Here is a 19298-nt window from a genome sequence, read left to right as displayed (position 1 = left end):
ATAGTTGGGACACTAAATGTAGGATTGGTGTTCAAAAAGGGATCGGAACCATTAACTCTTAAAGGTTATGTGGATTCTGATTTCGCTGGAGATAAAGATTAAAAATGTCTACGATTGCCTTCTTTTTTACACTTGGTGATAATTGTATTACGTGGAAGTCTCAACTTCAATCAATTGTAACTTTGTCTAGCACTGAAGCTGAATATGTGGCAATTACTGAATGTGTAAAAGAATGCATGTGGCTTAAAGGGATCTTAACTGAACTGAATTTTCTAAATACTCCACCTGTGATATTAACTGATAGTCAAAGTGCTTTACTTTTAAGCAAAAATCCTGTCTATCATGAAAGGTCAAAACACATTGAGGTGAAGTATCATTTCATAAGAGAAAAACTCTCATCTGGTGAAATGGCTCTTGAGAAAATTCATACTGATTTTAATCCTGCTGATATGGGGACTAAAATACTGACTGTTAATAAATTCAGATCTTGTTTATCATTGCTTAGTATTGATACAGGTTGATTTTTTGTGCAGGTACTTGGGCGATGATGTAGGGTACGGTTCTGTCACTAGCATTATAGCAACAAGAGAGGAAGTGCGCGATTTGAGAACCAAGGTGAAGATTTGTGAAGTCGTGATTCTCAAACAGCACATCCATAAGTGAAAAAAACGTTTTCTACTCTTTATACTCCATGGACAGATGGCATTCGGTTATTGGATAAAATAATGTCACTAGAGTTGTGGTTTTTCTCTTATCATTTATGGACCATTGATCCACATCCATGGTTGAGATTTAGTCTCATATAATTAATGCAAAAGGAGACTTTAAGGGTTGGTGAGAAGAAGTCAGCCGGCACTTTTCTTTTCATTTTGGCAGAAATTGTCCCTTCAAGTTTCTCTCTCTCTCTCTCTCGTTCCTTCATGTTTCTGCTTCTTCTTTTCTCTTTTGAATTGAAGAACCAGTGAAGATTATTGCAATAACCTTGTTGATATCTGATGATGATAGAACTATGGTACAGAGTTTTAGGCCTTGATTGTGGCTGGTAAATCTGTAGTGTGTTCTTGGGAAGGTTTTGTCTAGTCTTGTAGGCTAGGTTTTCGAGTTATTGAGAGATCCTTGTGGATCGATGATCATATAGTGGGTATGATGTGGTTTCTTCAACTGATTGTACACTCTCTTGAAGGTTTCTTGCTAGTGAATGGCTTACCTCTGAGCCCCCCAGATTAGGCCATTTCAGGCTGAACTGGGTGAAAATTTCTGTGTTCGATTTTATGTTCTTGTTTTATTTTACTGTTTTACGATTGTTTGTTGGTGTTGGGTCGATAATCCTAATAGGGTCATTAATCACTTTTACCCCTTAGTTGGGGCAACAAAGGTGTAGAATATTTTCAATTGGAATTGTTGATGGAGAAGTTTGTTTTTGTTTTTCATTGAAGGGCTCAAATTTATTTCTTGCAATGGAATTTGTCTTCAGGCGGAGAATTTTTTTAAGTTTTGTTTATTGTAGTAGAATTTTTGTCAAAATGGAGATCGTCAGAAATTGGGAGTGACTCTTGTTGAAGATAAATTGAGAGTTCAATTTCAGTGCATATTAAGATAAATTCTATTTGAAATGCTTTAAGAATCCTATTCGAAGTCTATTCGACAAATTCTAATTGAAATTCTATTTGGAAATCTTATTGGGAGTTAGAATTTGTGTTGGACTTAAAGAGATCAAAATAAGGAAACCTTTGGGCATTCTATTTCATTTACAACTTTACTTTTAGGGTTTGGATTGTTCCTTATATATATTTGGCTACAGTTTAGTTGGGTTGTTTAACCTCATTACAAGTTAGACAAATTTAGACACAAAATCTTTGGATTCTTTCTCCATATTATAATAAAATCTTCATTATCTGCAAATTATTTTATTCTTGTGATCAATTACTTCATATTATGGCTTAATCTCTTATTTTCTCCAACAATTTAGTATTGGATCAATTCGGTATCATCTTCCGATTTTCGCAACAAACTAGTATCAAAGCTATTCGACTTTCAATAAAATGGTTTTAGGTCAGCATTATAACACAATCGATAGCTTTGGTGGTGAATAAGGGCGAAGTGAAATCGACCTTGAATAATCAGTAAAGGATATGACGTGTATCTCTGCTAAATAGTTTGATGATCAATAAGATTAACTAGGTATAAATAGGATTCCGGGACTATGCACATATCAAGTTTACATTTGGCAAAGTTTTAAGTGCTCATAGGCCGTTCAAATATCATTTTTAACCAAGCATTCCATAGGATCCACATCTTTTATCTACCATTTTTTTTTTTTTAATTTATTTATATCATACATTCCTTGGAAATGAATAATCAGTAAAGGATATGACGTGTATCTCTGCTAAATAGTTTGATGATCAATAAGATTAACTAGGTATAAATAGGATTCCAGGACTATGCACATATCAAGTTTACATTTGGCAAAGTTTTAAGTGCTCATAGGCCGTTCAAATATCATGTTTAACCAAGCATTCCATAGGATCCACATCTTTTATCTACCATTTTTTTTTTTTAATTTATTTATATCATACATTCCTTGGAACCACTGCTCATAAGCACTAAAATGTTTATCCAAGCAAGCACTAAGATTCAGAGGTTAATATGAAGATGGCTCTATATTCTATAATCGAACACAGGAAGCCTGGATTGGTTGAAGAAATTAGAACAGAAGACTAACAGCCTTGCATGTATTCTAGAAGACAGAATTGGTGGTGACTTAGGATTGTACTTCTCAATAAAATGGCCAATTGAAAGGCTATAATATGCACTCAAACTTGTCCCTGGAGATAAATAGGAGTTCAACATCCTACGGTTAATATCACCAAGTTTCGACGAGCATGGTCAAGTCTTATGAGTGTCTATGAGAATAAGGAACCTGTTAATAAAATGAAGGTGGCAACCTCCCATAAAGTCACTCTAAAACGAAAGTAAAAAAATATTAATTGCCAAATTCTCCAATTTCAGTGTACATAAATGCTAATATTTTAAGATTAGCCTTTGTTTGGTGTAGATTAAAAACTTGCTAACTTGAAAATTTCAAGTGGATGAATAAGTAAAAATCCATGTCAAAATCAACAATTAATTTTAATCACACATTTCAAGGATCCACAATTTTTCAATCATACATTTCATCAACTTTTATCAAAATCTACTAAAAATTTGATTTTAGCTACACCAAACAAGGGCTGAAAATTTTTATTTGAAAGACCAAAGGCAGCAGTAGCACAAGTGGCAGAAAATTAAGTTCTCTTTTATATGGAAATGAAAAATAACATTTTAAAATTTAAATTCAACTCCTTTGGTGAATCCACTTTCCACGTTTTTGGTTATCAGTAAAGGAGGCAATGTTTTTATCTATTGTTGGATGTGCAACAATATATGCTGAGCTACTGGCCTACCACATTCAACCACCACCAAAAAGAAAGAAAAGGGGAGCAAATTTGCGCACATTGCTCACCACGCCAATATCAGTTATCACCTTGGTACCTCACCGCATGTTTCCTTCTAGTTATCTTCCACTGTGTATTTCCAATATAAAACTGATTTGAACTGTTTTGTTCAACATCCCTCGTACCTCACCACATGTTTCCTTGTAGTTATCTTCCACTATCTACCAAAAAGTCTCCAGAAATATCAAATTAAGACTGTGTTCACTCAGTATATCCCACAAAAAAATGAATTTATTCATACACGTTTTTTTAAGTAAAGTGATGGATGCATCTTTAAGTGAGGAATAGCTTCAAGCTTTGAGTTCAATTTTAGGGTAAATGGACTAGAAAAATCCCGTGGACAGGAACAGTGAGTAGACAACTTGGGAAAAGTTGCAAAGTATTAGGAACTGCAGGATAGGAAACTGATCCTGTACTGATGATTAAGTAGAAAACTTGGAAAATTCGAAAAAATAATTGAACTTTTGGGACAAAGAACTTGCAGGATATTCTGAGACAAATGCTCAAGACCAATTGCTTGTGGCTTAACTGTTTTGCTTTCTAAAAATCGTATGGTGCTATGGAGCTTTATCGCAGACAAGTGAGTAGGGTGTTGATAGTTGATAAGGGTATTTCTATGTACTTAATGAAAACGCCCACTCGGTGTGCCTACATAAGTTTTTGGTAATATTAATGAAGTAATCTGGTATCCTAGATATCAGCCATGGTTGCCAAATAATTTGTACAGTACACAGACGCAACAAGATTCTTAGCATGACTAACAATCAAAGCAGTGATCAAATGGCGCCTCACTGCTTCATAGGTCAAATCCACGGATAAAAATGTTACAAAAGATTGTCCTCACATGAAGATAGTCCTTCACACTGTGATCTAATGAAATTATGAAAGAGCTGCTCAATAGCACGAAATCCTATATTTTCTCTACTGAAAAATACTGAGCCTGTGTTTGGGAAGAATTCATAAATGGTTTAATTGATAAATAGATAGAAATAAGTGGTTGATACTTGGATACTACTTGTGGGTCTATTGAAATGTGTGGTTAAAATGAAGTTTGAACATTTATAAATAATTTAAAATTTTTGCCAAAAAGAGGCTAAAACGTCAAAAACAAATCAGCCTGAACTGAAACTAATTGCTTCCTTTAGACAACCTAGCTTCATATCTACAGAAACTCATTTGCAATCCACATGCAATGCACGATGAAGGATGAATTAAAAACTAGATAGACAGAAGGAGAATTCAGCCATAAGCACTATAAAGAACCAGAATACAGAAATTTTTCGTTACCAATTTATGGAACACGAACCTGGCAGGGAATTTGCTGTTGAACATTTATAAATAATTTAAAATTTTTGCCAAAAAGAGGCTAAAACGTCAAAAACAAATCAGCCTGAACTGAAACTAATTGCTTCCTTTAGACAACCTAGCTTCATATCTACAGAAACTCATTTGCAATCCACATGCAATGCACGATGAAGGATGAATTGAAAACTAGATAGACAGAAGGAGAATTCAGCCATAAGCACTATAAAGAACCAGAATACAGAAATTTTTCGTTACCAATTTATGGAACACGAACCTGGCAGGGAATTTGCTGTCTGCCCGAGCCTCAACACGCAGCCACCACAGCATGACCTTGCGCCCACAATTCCCTAGAGGCTCCACTAAAGAAGCACCCTTCAGCAAAGATAAAGGACTCTCAACATCTTCTCCATCCCTACCAACCTCATCCAAATCCTTTATCCATTGTGGCTTATCTTCTGCTTCCTTCCATAATAACCTAGAATTCAAGATAAATCCAGCCCACTCCAGCTTCCTTGGCAGCACAACTCCCCTTTCACCAACATACATTGCCCTCCTCTCTACACGTGGTAGCACATTGAAAGTATGCCAACCCACCAGATGGTTTGACGAATTACAAGACGGTCCCTGAACTGGCATCTGGGAATTCTTCTCATTCTTCCCATTGTTCTCTGTCTGAGCCACAGACAAATCTCCTTCAGACCGTCCTGAAAGTGCAAGAATTCCAACCGAAACTGCGCCTACCCATTTTACACTCTGGATCTCATCAAATAACTCCATACTATGCATATTACTGTCGTCCACAAACGTTACCATCCCATCTAACCTCTTCTTTTTCACAAATCTGCTCCATCACAAACACTTTTAACTTGTCGAAATCACAAATCTACTAACAATGTAGTACTATTGAACTAAGTTAAAACAAACTTTTACACTATAATGATAAGTAAAAGTAAAGATCGAAATAAATCACGGTTAATACGATATACCTTAAGGCGTGTAGTCGCATTTGTACTTCTAATTTATGCCGATCCTCCCATAAAATCGGGATTTTCTCATTATATCCAATATGGAATATTTTGAGGCTTGATTTTGAAATCAACGAGGCCGTTTCATTGGTGGCGCCACCAACTTCCACAACAATCCAGATCAGATTATAGGGCACATTCATCAGAGTATGCATAATGCCAGTTAGATGAAGCGTCTGGAAGGTCCGAACATACGTCGGCGTGATTGCAATCACGGTTCTAGGGCTCTTCACTCCATACTGCAACCTCTGTTCTCTCTGAACCCTATCGATTATCCGGAGAGACTTCAACACCTCCTCCGGATCTGGATGCGGCCAAGGCCGTATCAGTATCCCGTGTCTCCCTACCACAACTCGACTCCCCTCCTCCGTCGCACTATTCACCTCCGGCGTCGACGTTGTGGTGGTGGTAGTAGATGGAAATGAATTGTGGAAAGCAGAATAGAGGTTGGCGGTGGCCGTCGTGGTGGTGTAGGAGGAGGGGGAGGGAGTAGAAAAAATGAGTAAAAATAACAAACGGGAGAATCGGAAACCAAGGACTAGACTGACAAGACAGCAAAAACCATGTAACAGTAGCCAAAAAATCGTCGCCTGAGACTTTACTCCCCCATCCACGGCGGAGTCCAGCTGCGACGATGCACTTCGAGAACTGTTACCCCGGCGGCCCTGCTGCTGCAACGCCGAAAGCAGCATCATTTTGTTCCCTCCTTCCGGTAAATCCTCAGCTCAGAAATGGAGTGGCTTCGAAGAAATTGGGTTTCGGTTGATATGGTTGAGGGAATTCACTTATAATGGAAAATGATTTCTTCAAATTCAAGATTTACCTCACTGTCAGCTTCAATTTCTATTTCCAATTACCGTTCAACTTATTCTCTATAAATGATTATGGATTCAGCGTATTCCTATGATTGATAATTGATTCAGCTTATTTTCTATAACCGAATGAATTCCAATTCGGACATGATGGATATGCTTATTGGAGAAAATCTGGGGTCAAATGATGGTTGGAATACGGATATAAAGCGGGTAGTTTAGGCATTTCATTCTAGACTATTGCTGATAGCATAACTCCCGTTAGTTTCCCCTAAAATAAATTTTTTTATTCTCGTATTTATTTTCAACCACACATTCATAAAATATAATATTTTACATATAAATTCAAAAATTTTACTACTTTTGAACCACATATTCTCCATAAATTACTATTCAAAAATTTATTTTTTTCCAAAATAATGACCATCGAGTATAATTTAAAAAGGATGAATAAGGTGTTCATAAATTTCACTCATTATCAGGGACGGATCCAGGATTGGATCCAAGATCGAGCTATAAAATTTCAAATCGAGCTGTTACGTGGAAAAAAAAATTTACACATAAAAAATTAATTTTTTACCAAAAAAATAAAATGAAAAAAAAACCTTTAAAAAAATTGTTGGGCCTGAGAGGCCCCCCCCCCCCTACACCCCCAACAAAATCCATCCCTGCTATTGTAGCAGTCATGTCATTGATTTTCCTAATCGAATTTTTATTTTCAATTTTCATTAATTAGTGCAACTTCTCATTTATAATGAATTTCATCCAAAATTTTCATTAAGTGGGAACAAAAAGTCTTATTTGTCCATCGTACTTTTATAAAAAAAAAAAACAAAATTGTAACTAAATACAGAGTTTTTAGACAAAAAAAAGCCATTAGGGCACGATATGTGTTATATACTGGAAAATTGAAGATAAAAATGCGATGAAAGAAGTTAATAACACAAATTTGACAATGAATAAAAATTTAAAACATTTATCGAAACTAAAAGGTGATGCATTTATAGTAAGATGTGGCCAGATTATAGTCGTATAAATTCATTCAAACAAAAATTTTGTATTGATTCTTCATCACATTTTAATTAAAATTAAAGAGCTTGATATTTCCTCATTTGGCATTTATATTCTTTACTTTTTTGTTAACATTTTTAATCTTTTACCTTCAATTAATTCACATTTATTGTCCTTGATGATGAATTTTTTTAAGAATAATACTAAGTAAACATTCAATTGTTGACATCTTTGTGTACATTTTATTAGAGTTCAATTAGTGATGGACGGAAAAGTGAGTTTTTTTTTTTTTTTTTTTTAAGCTGTCTAATCATGTATAATGTCAAATATAATATAAAAAGAATGTAGATGTAGCATAATTGTTTTTTAAAATAATATGGTAGCGCTCTATGAAATGAGGGATAAATATTTAGTCGAGCAAATTTTTTTGCTTATTTAAATAAATAAAATGAGCAAATAAGTTTTTTATGCCCACCTGACAAATTTTTGAATTGACAAAATATTATTACTAATGGAAGGTTGATGATAACAATTTGATGAATAAAAAGTTGAGTAATGCTACGTAGCCCTATGGGACTTAGCGGGGTAGCAACTCTGGTGTAGGTGGCACTAATGTTGCATTAATTGATAGATAAAATTAAAAAAATCATTTAATTTCACTTTTCATTCAGTGTCAATTAAATTGGAATTGCAATTCCAGCGAGGTTAAATAGCATTACTCTAAAAAGTTTGATGATATATTGAGAACTTTCATTGTCATTATGTAGCGTACCAAATAAAAAAAAAATAAATAATAATAATAATAATAATAATAATACGGTCAGAATATTTAGGCTGTGAAGACTTATCGTTAATTAAGGAAAAAGTATAACATAATCATAATTAGGGAAAATTGCACAATTGTCGACAACATATTGTCGCATTAACAAGTTGGTCCTTAACCTTTAAAATTAACAAATTGGTCTCATACCTCTAATTATAATTGCAGATTTAGCCCTATTAACATAACAACAAACCATCGAAACTCTATTATACTATCATGTGACCTTCAAGAAAAAAAAAAAAGCTTCACTTTAAATTTCAAGATCGAGTGGTCTGAAGCAATAAACAACACCCGATTTCATAAAATTATACATACTAGTGTCACTTGACAATTAGACAAAGATTTGAACAAATTTCATCAATATAACTGATTATAACAATAACTAATGGGTGATCATAGAGAAATTTGTGGGCAACGCTCTATGAAGTTTGAAGCCACGAGATTCATAGCCGCAACGTGACACGACAGGTCTACATACGTACCTAACTACCCACCACCAGACATGTCAAGAGCAAAAGAAAACAATTGGTGATGAATTTATTCCTTTTCAAAAGTTAGGTACTTAATTTGCCATTGAGATAATATGTTGGGGTTAACAGACAAATTATTTATCAAGAAAATGTGGGTTTATTAGGTTAATGGTCAACTATCAATTGAGTTGAGCCGTCAGATTTTTTAGTATAAAGGCACGCGAAAAATGAGGTGAACTGGACACAATTATTGCTTGGGTCAAACTTAACCAAACTTGAGTACTCTATCTTGACGTTTTTAGTTCAACTCCTCACCTAATTAGTTGCGATGATTAAAGTCCATATTTGGTATAAATTTAAATTTTTTTTAAGGCTGGACAAATTTTCATGTATTTAGTAGGTGAAACCGTCAGATCCAAATTTAATTATGAAATTGTTCGGGTTCGGTTCTATTCAATTCAGTTCGGTTCGATTTGGTTCCCAAGTTTTGTATTATAATTAAAATTTTTAATATTTACAAAGTTACATTAATTTAATTAATGATATATTCAATTTTAGTTTTTACAAAATAACGTAATCAAATCTTATGTGTCTTTTGTGTCCCTCTTTGTTGAGTTCTTCATAGATTTGATTGTTAAAATTATAGGAAGAAAAAGATAGCGAGTTCAAAATAACTAAGAGAGGTGTTGTCGTGCTTTAATTCGATTTTTTCAGAACAGTAGAAACGACACTACGTTAGAGTAACAGATTTGGATGAAACTTAGATTAATTTGATTAAATTGGCTTTGAATTGAAAATTATAAATAAGAAAATAATATTTTTGGGTTTGAACTAAATTAATTAGTTAACGAATTTATTTAGAAAAATAAAATAACTCGATTTATTTAAAATTAATTAATTAAAAAATTAGGGAGATTCGATTCTTATTTGATTATTCGGTTCTTGATTTAAAATTGAGAATCGAACTAAATTTGTCAATTCTCGATTCAAATACGTTCGGTTATTTTACTTACGAAGAATCGCTATGTTCGGTTCGGTCGGTTTAGTTCGAGAATTTTGTCTAACCCTAATTTTTTTTTTTTTTTACAAACACATTTTTTAATCACACACTCTCAATAAAATAAGTTTACACATGGATCGTAAATTTTTTCTATTTTTAATCCTCATTCTCAAAAAATATTATTTTTCATAAATTAATTTTAAAAAATTACATCAAACTAATTCTTAAAAAAATATCTAAAATTGAAAAAAAAATGAAAAGAAAAGAAAGGAAAGAATGAGAGTAAACAATAGAAGACGTGTAAATTTGTAAGGCACATTTGATGTGTTCAATAAAATGTGATTAAAGAATATAGACGTATGATAAATATTTATCGATTGTTATATATGTCACGTTCAAGCCATATATATCAAGTATGCTAATAAGGTAAAATGATTTAAAGTGGAAATTTGGGCATGGGTCGTATTTATGTACTTATAAGGATTTTTATCAAATAAAAATACATTTGATAATTTAGGCGCTGTTTGGTAGTCATTTTCTTCAAAATACATTTTTCTCTTTCTTATTTTCAACCACACATTCTTTATTAAAATATTATTACACGTAAATAAAAAACGTTTCCTTATTTTTTAACCATATATTTCACATCAATTTACTATTCTAAAATACATTTTTACATAAAAATACCTATCAAATACCCTCTTAATATGCTTGACCTTGTTTATTAATTTGATTCATAAAGCGTAATATGAATTTATTTGAATAAATATAGATAAATGTACTTTGTTAGTTGTTTTATTGAATCACGTTCAATATAGCATATCAAGCAAGTGAGCCCCTTGGGACATAACCTAGTGGTGTAAAAGACAGAAGTGAGGTACTTTCAGCTTTACTGACAGCTGCAGTGTGAGGGTTCTATTCCTGATATATGTAATTGGACTCTTTGTGGGCACCAACGTACAAGCAATCTCTTATTCTCTAGCCTGCTGAGGCATATTCCACAATTTACCTTCCTCATGATACTCCAGGGGCGAGGCAGTGGAGGCCCTCAAAGTTGGGGTTCAACGTTTTTATTTTATTTTATTTTATTTTAATCTCAAGCCAGTGAACAGAATATTACGTGACCTCAGATTGAAATTTTTGCCATATTCACCTCAACATTGGTCTAATTTTGTTTTTCTTTTGTCACGTGCCTATGGTTTATTTAGGAAATTTTTCAAAATGCATCTTATAATTAGGATGTATTTACATTTTGCATACCATGTGTTGTAAGAAACATAAAAATTTTCAAAATTGTCTTATAAATAACTATAGTATTACATAATTTAGCCCCCATTTGGTTGTTTTTTTCACCATTATTTAACCTGGTTAGTCGTCATTTTTGATTTTTTCATTCACAGGTAGGACCCTGTTTGAGCCCCATTATTTCATGATTAAAATAAAAAATATAACCGTTATCCATTACATCAAACCACCATATTTGATTTTTCATTTCTTGTGTGGGACCCATAACAGCTATATTTTTTATTCTCATTTCTACAATAATGTGGCTCAAATAGGGGCTAAAAATCAATATCAAACAGACCCTTTGTATATTAAGTACTATAGTTAGAAATGGACATTTCTTTTAATGATTTTCAAAGACTTGAACAAATGCTCATTATAAAGACTTTTCCTTTGTCACCTAACTACTATTTAGATATGGGCTTTGATAGAGGAAATTCGATCGATGTCCGTTTTCACGTGGTTGATTTTGAAAATGATAGATTTTTCAATGATTTGTACAATTGACCATTTTGGAACAAAATATTCTTAAAATGAAATTCAAATTTTAAATAAATTCTTATTAAGACTCGATCAAAAAACCCTTAAAAGTGACACGGTTACAAGTAAATCTCGTCACAAATGGACAAATCTAATTTCACCTCAACACGCCAAAATGGCAAAATATGATAAAAGTATTGTCCCTTCTATTTACTTTATTTTTCGTTCTCTTTCTTAATTCTTCCAAGTTCATAAAATTCGTTTCTCTCCATGATCGGCTGTCCTACTTCATTTCTATCTCGAAATTATTTTAACGATTTTTTTGGTGCTTTAATTAACTTTTTGTATTTCATGAAAGAGTTTTGCGGATTAAATTTATTAGAAAAGTTTATTTTAATTTTTTATAAATACTTATGATTTAAATGTTGTAGTTGAGTAATGGTAATTGTGACGTGGGTTTTTTTTATTTTTATTTTTTGAAGTATTGATTTGGAAAATGTAGTTTGAAAACCATAAATATTGTTTCCTTTTGTTGCGAAATTGATCTGCCCTTTTAATTCTGGATTTTTCCTTTTGTTTTTGTCAGTGCGAAAATTGATTATAATAATTTTTCAAAATGTTTACAATTTTGTGAAAATTTTTGGTCATTGTATGATGTAGTCATTTTTTGGTGCTGAATATATTGTTATATTTTGATGCTTCGTATTCTGGTATGTATATAGTTTAAGTAATTTTTGAACCTTGCAGTGTATATGTTTGGGAAATATTGACCAAGATTACTTGTTTAGGTTGATTAAAAAAAAAAAAACACTTACAAGAGAGTTATTTTTACACTTCTAAGTAATTTTTTTTTTCGCTTATACATAATTTTTTTTCTATTTAAAAAAGTATTTTTTATATTTGAATTTTTTTTTTCTTATGAGTGATTTTTATGTATAAATATTTTTCATAGTTTTAGTTTTTATTTACTTGTAAGTAGATTTATGTCCTTCAATTCAATTAATTTTTTTGATAAAGCCATGCCTGGATGCACTTAAAATTGCAATTTCAACTGTTAAAAAATAAAATTTGGGTCGCTGCTTTTCACTAAGACAATACGGTTGAATTTCAGACCTTGTAGCTGCAATTTTGGACAATTTTTATGTCAGAATGACCTTTTTGCCCTTAACATTAAATTCATTTTGCATGCAAGATGGGCATTTTCGACATTTCATTTATAACAACATCAAGTTTTGTTGCCAAACTAGGACCCATTCTACAGTGAGTACCGGTCAATTAATTGTTCAAATTGGGAGAAAAGCTCTCCCAGACAGGCCCATATATTATAAAATTTCAACTCACTTCATATAACATGTTACTTACGAGTATCATAATTTGATTTCAGTACTGTTAAGAACGACCCTAGTGACGTTGGCGTTTATGAAGGTGTTTGGTGGAGATTCAAATTAGATTTTTTATAAAAGTTTTTGAAATGTATGATTAAAAATTGTGGATTCCATGAAATATATGGTTAAAATTTAATGTTGTATTTCAATTGAAATTTTAATCCAAAACAAACAGGCTCTATATATAAGGATGGCAACAGGGCGAGGCGCCTCCACCTCGCCCCATGCAGTCTCGCCCAATCCTCGCCCCGTCTAAGGTGGGCTGGGGTGGGGCGAGGGACGGGGCAACTTTTTGCCCCGTCTAATATATATATATATATATATATATTGTATATTTTCAAAGTTTCGAGTTATGTTATTATTAGAGAATAAAATACAAATTCAAAATGAATTTTTAATGAGTGAATTATCTAAAAATAATTTTTTTTAAAATTTTTTCCTTTACGAGGCGGATTCGAGACGGGGCATGGTTGCCACGCCTCGCCAACCGTTTAGGACGATTTTTTTACCCCACTCGGAACGGGGGCCTGTCGGAATGGGATGGGGCTAGGTTTTTTTGCCAACACTATCCATATATCACATATCATTCAACTTCATATCGTTGACTAAATATGGATCAACACCATAATGGTCTATAGAGTGGATCGTGCACCATCTAGGTTCGATGGTCATGAAATGAGCTGACCATAACATAGGACGGCCTGAGTCTATTTCGAGACAGTTGTTAAATAGACCAATCCATTCACGGCCCACAGGTCTTAAATTTCCCAACTACTCTGCCCCCACATAGTGGCGTGGTTTTCACGCTGAAATTTAAAAAATCCTCAACTTTCCAATTATTACACCTTATGCCCATATATTTGAAAATGATGCAAATTGATCCGTATAATCCTAGCCCTATCCAACATTCAATATGACATTGACCCTAGTTCACCTATAAGAATTCGTAAATGTAGATTCCTCCATCAGGGTACGTCAAAGAAGCTTTTGTAAAACTAGACCTTTTTTGATTTTTTTTTTTTATGGGTGTCGTCTCAAGAGATCATTTGTCTTCACAAGGGATTGTAATGTCTCTTTATTAGCTCCTATTTGTGGTGCACGATTTCTTGAAAATGTAGGTGGTTACAATTGATTTGATAGAAAGGAAAGGATAATGTGTATTTTTTTGTTAGGGATTTCTTGGACAAAATTGGCACTTATTCCCTCAATTTCTTATAAAAGATATTTAATCTGTTAGAATAGAGTTAAACCCTTGTCTAGTAACAATTTTTTCCCAAAATTAAGAGCAATTTTTGTACCGTTGTCAAAGTAAAGTGATAGAACCCTTAAGAAAGAAGTCAATAAAAGCAGGCTGAAATGGAAGGGCAACAGTCAGAAAAATGATTGAAATCAGATGGAAAATCAAAAATAGACACAGGCTATAAAAAGTATTTATGCTAATTGTGTCCTTTACATAGATCTCGTAGTTTTTCGTTTGTGTCACCTATTTCGATCATATTATCTTCATTCACTTGTCCCTTTGTATCCACATGAAATTCGATGCCTTTTTAGTTTTTATGCTTAATTGAAATGTCCTTTTCGTATGCATGACAAGTACTGCATAATTATTAAGTAGACGGAAATTTATAAAAAGGACGAATTCGACACAAATTACAAGTTTGGAGATCTAAATTATATAGTGTGCAAAGAATGGGGACCATTTCCCCAAAAGCCGTTAAAATAATACTTTCCCAACCCTTTAAAACCCTTCTCAATCTACAAACAAACGTTACAGCTGCTTAAAATTTCCGTATTCTTTATAAACATTTTGCGGATACAGATTTTTCTTTTTGTTTAGAAAAAATTAAGAATGTCGGGAGGAATTGCTGGAGGACGACTGGCAGAAGAGCGCAAGACCTGGCGCAAGAATCATCCNTTTTTTTTTTTCCATCTGAATTTGATGAGCTGGGAATTGGGATTAGAGGTTAGAGTTTTAATAGTTATGTATATCAGTTTTATATAAATTGATTGAAGCTGATGTATCATAGGTAACTATGATTAGGCAGTGGTACTTTATTTTTCATGAACATCTTTCAATGTGATTTGATTTTTAGATAGCATTTACTTAGTTTCTGTTAATAATATGATGCTGCATGAGTGGGGCGGATCCAGGATGAATTTGCGCTGGTGTCTTTTATAATTTTACTAAGTGAACTTTGACAGTATGAGAAAATCAAAAAGACGAAAAGGAAAATCAAATGAATGATGTGGGAAATTGCTTAATTTTATGGGCCTCTTTTTAATATTTTTTTGTCATAATTTGTCTTTAATAAAAACTGGATGCTCTACACACATTTCAAATCTTTATCTGCCCTCTTATATACCAACTTCCGTTGCCTCTCCCTTTCACTTCCACAAGCTTTTTCAGATTCTGCTTCTATTCCAAATCTTTGTATAAATTTTCCAAGTCGATATTCACTTGTATTTTCTAGAAGGCAGCTCAATTTCACCTTTTAATAACTTTCTGTTTGAGATTTGGGATGGATTATTCTGCTAGTCAGTTTATTCTTGATATTTTTGCTTTCATCGTTGCTAGATTATTGAATTTATATTTATTTTTTATGAAACTAAAATCTGGGTTTTGAAGTTTTATCAAGATTTTAATTGGGTTTCTGTTATTTTTTAATTGAATCTTCCTTTTTTTTTCTACTTGAAATTAGTAATCCAAGCCCAAAGTTTCCATGTTTTGGTTTTATTTGTTTTGAAATTGGAGTTGTTTCTCATTTTTATCCTGAGCTGAGGTGGGCAATCCTTTTGGTCATTTTTTTTTTTTTGGCTGAGTGGACTCAAGCTCTGGTCTAGATCTTGTGCCTTAATTCTTAAATGGAAAAGAACCCTTACAAAATTTAAACTCACTTTTCATATTGTATTCGACATAACAAAATAACACCATATTTGTCTCCTTTTTGTACTGCATCATTCTTATGAACATATTGTTACATCATGCCCTTGTTGCCTGACCTCTTTGAGGAGTTAAAGGTCAACTCCTCTGTCTATGTTAATGATACTGCCATGTAGCATGATCAACTTTTTTGCATTAACAGTCACACTCCTAGGTAGCTAGTGATGGAATTATCTTGCTTAAAGCCTAGGAAGCACAATCTCTCTGGATTAAAGTGTCTGAGCTGGATGCATAGCAAACATGGAAATGCCTAAACGCCTGGCATCAGACTCAGTGTTGGACAAGGGGACACATTATAAGCTGGGACATGTTTGGGGCACTCAAGGATGTGCTAGCTAAATAAAAATTTTGGGAATCTAAACATAATTTGGATTCTAAATAATGTGTTAAAAACTTAAAATCACAATATCACAAAGTTAAGGTTTGAATGACAACAAAACCAAGGAAAAACATTGAATTAGACCACTTGAGAAGAAAGGAGATCATTCAATTGTTATGCAGCCCTATATTGTACGACATATAATGTTCTTGTTGAATTGAAATCTATCAAATATTCATATTTATCTTATCCTATAAACAAAATCCAATTCAAAAGCTGTTAACATTGTATTTCAAAGCATCTCTACCATATCATGTCCTTTTTAAACAAAGTGATGTGTATGTGCATTTTAGACTAAGCTATTGCCTCATATTGATGAAAGCTAATAATGATATTTATAGCGATGGATTGTTAAAAAATTTAATATTTTCACCATGATGTTCTGATGGTTTGTACAAGATGCAAATTGTTGAGGAATTGTGGCGTATTGATTTTCTTTAATATTTTCAATCCAAAATTTATCAAGGGCTTTTCTTTGTAATTATGGTGTTGATACTTCCATTATCCATACTTTGGATAAGTGGATCTTATACCCCCACATTAAAAAAATACTTAACCAGCCACATCTACTCATGCACGTATGCTTTTGCACATTGTTGGAGATGGCCCTAGGTTTATATGTTACTTTGACTTCTATAGTTTCAAATTCATTGAAGTTCTACTGTTGGGCATGCAACAATTGATGAGGATATGATACATGTCTCCAATATTTTGCATTGGCCATGAACTTGGTAAGTGCATATGGATTTTGAGGTTTTTCCAGTAACTGTACACCTTTTTATCATAATGTATGAAAATAGTTTAAAAAGATGTAATACTTCATGCGTGCTTAGAGATTTGGTGAATCTGGCATTTTGGTACTCTTATCAGATGCCTGGTCTTGAGTCTAAGATAAACCAGGTTATTTTTGGGGAACTGCTAAGGAGTAAGGACTTATACATTTCCCATGCTTTATTTAGTCCAAGGTTTAAATACAGCCTTATAACCTTTTTTTTTTTTTTAAATAAATCTTGGGTCAGCTTTATTATAAAAGTCGAATGGATTTGGAAAATTACTCTAGATGCTGAACTTGCACTATTATTGTGGTTCTCCGTGTAATTTGGTAGCAATAATGTTTAATCATGTGTGTCTTTGCAGACTGATTGGGATGGTGGATACTATCCACTGACAATGCACTTTAGTGATGACTATCCAAGCAAGCCACCGAAGTGCAAATTTCCTCAAGGCTTCTTCCATCCAAATGTGTATCCATCTGGAACAGTTTGTCTCTCAATCCTCAATGAGGATAGTGTAAGTGCATACTGGCATTATGCTATATTTTTCGAATGTTGACCTATTACTGACATAGTGCTCATTTTATGATTTATTACTCATAGTTATGGTTTGCGTTTGATTATATTCTAGGGCTGGCGTCCGGCCATTACAGTGAAGCAGATTCTTATCGGTATTCAAGATCTGCTTGATCAGCCAAACCCTTCTGATCCAGCACAAACTGAAGGGTATCATATGTTCATCCAGGTAATTAAGCCTTTCCCTAAGCTGCAATGATGAGTGTTCTTTCGGAAATTAGATAGGAGTTTTATTCATTAACATGCTGACAATTACCTATGCAGGACCCTGCAGAATACAAGAAGAGGGTGAGGCAGCAGGCCAAGCAGTATCCTCCTCTTGTCTGAGTACAAACTTCAATTTTTAGTGTGTGATTGTTGTCTAGTATTTATTCAAACTTATTTCATTGGAAGTGTTCTATTTAAACACAAGTTGTGTATATGAATGAATTAGGTTTGTCAATGTTTGTCATTTGGTGCTTGTTTTAATTATTACTGAACCTTCATTATGCATGAGGATGTATAATCTGGTGGAAGTGGCTGAATGGCTTCCCAAAATTATGTATAAACTAAACTATTCACTTTGTTATTGCAAATTAGGAATTACCGTGTGCATGTTTGGTACGTAGTAATGAATATGATCCTCATAATGATTGACATGGTAATATTGAGGCATTATCATACAGGTCTGCATTGCACTCTAGGCAATTAGTTCGTGTTTGATACACAACATGCAATGCTACTGTTGATATTTCAACTTTATTTATTTATTTATTTTTAATTTTTTAATGTGGTTCAGTATCATCTAATTTACTTTTAACATATCTTATCAAACATGTGATCATATGTTAGGGCAATGCTAATATGTTGATAAGGTGACAAGAAATGGGAAACTTTAGTTGTTTGGCTATTTGATTTTTTTAGAATGTATTGTTAAAAGTCGGGAAAGTTTGTAGTTTGATTGCGTGGTTGAAAATGATATTAACAAATTTGGTTTTAGAAATTTTTTTGACAAACAAGTCTAAAGTTAAATTCATAATCAATAAAACCACAATCTTCCTTTCAATGACTTATGATGTACAATAAGTTTTAGTATAATTAAAATATAGAAATTGTAATTATTTGTAAAGTAAAAAGTGGATAATTTTCTTGTAATTGTGAAAAGCACAATCGTCTTTTAAAAATTTCAGTGTTTGAAACAATAGGTTATGTGACTTGAATCATGAACTTCAAGGCTTGTAGGAAACTGAATTCTTGGGACTTGACTTGATTTAGACATTGTTTGGTGGACATTATTTTTCCAAAAAAATAAAAATAAAAATGTTTTGAACGATGAGTTTTAGGAGAACTTGTGATTATAAAGTAGGAAAACGTTTTGAGTTTATGTGTTAAAATATTTTATTGTGTGAATATATAGCTGAAAATGAGTATATAAAAAAAAAAGTTTAAAAATAATGGTAGCCTGAAAAGGGCTTGAATTTGAATCTTCAAAACTTGGATTTAAAGTTGATTTGGAAAAAAATTTGTTCTTGAAGTTTTTGAAAAATGAACAAAGAGATTT

The 19298-nt window shown here is 32.9% G+C and overlaps 2 protein-coding genes across 2 annotated transcripts; one reads left to right on the top strand and one right to left on the bottom strand.

Annotated features, from left to right (window-relative positions):
• Positions 1 to 4905: 4905 nt before the first annotated feature.
• LOC111375398 (probable beta-1,4-xylosyltransferase IRX14H) lies at positions 4906 to 6797 on the bottom strand. Its single transcript, XM_022998219.1, has 2 exons — positions 5786 to 6797; positions 4906 to 5640 (listed from the first exon to the last, which is right to left on the bottom strand). The coding sequence occupies exons 1-2, from the start codon at positions 6517 to 6519 to the stop codon at positions 5007 to 5009; spliced, it is 1368 nt and encodes a 455-aa protein (XP_022853987.1). The 5' UTR covers positions 6520 to 6797; the 3' UTR covers positions 4906 to 5006.
• A 9021-nt stretch (positions 6798 to 15818) lies between these two features.
• On the top strand, positions 15819 to 18352 carry LOC111375397 (SUMO-conjugating enzyme SCE1-like). The gene is made up of 4 exons (XM_022998218.1): positions 15819 to 17140; positions 17547 to 17699; positions 17814 to 17927; positions 18023 to 18352. Exons 1-4 carry the CDS (start codon positions 17132 to 17134, stop codon positions 18083 to 18085), a joined length of 339 nt encoding a protein of 112 aa, XP_022853986.1. The 5' UTR covers positions 15819 to 17131; the 3' UTR covers positions 18086 to 18352.
• Positions 18353 to 19298: the final 946 nt, after the last annotated feature.

The sequence above is a fragment of the Olea europaea genome, unplaced genomic scaffold, assembly GCF_002742605.1.
Source record: "Olea europaea var. sylvestris unplaced genomic scaffold, O_europaea_v1 scaffold1372, whole genome shotgun sequence".
NCBI lineage: Eukaryota > Viridiplantae > Streptophyta > Magnoliopsida > Lamiales > Oleaceae > Olea > Olea europaea.
Note: the sequence above shows the minus strand (reverse complement) of the source record. Positions and strands in the feature narration are given on the sequence as shown.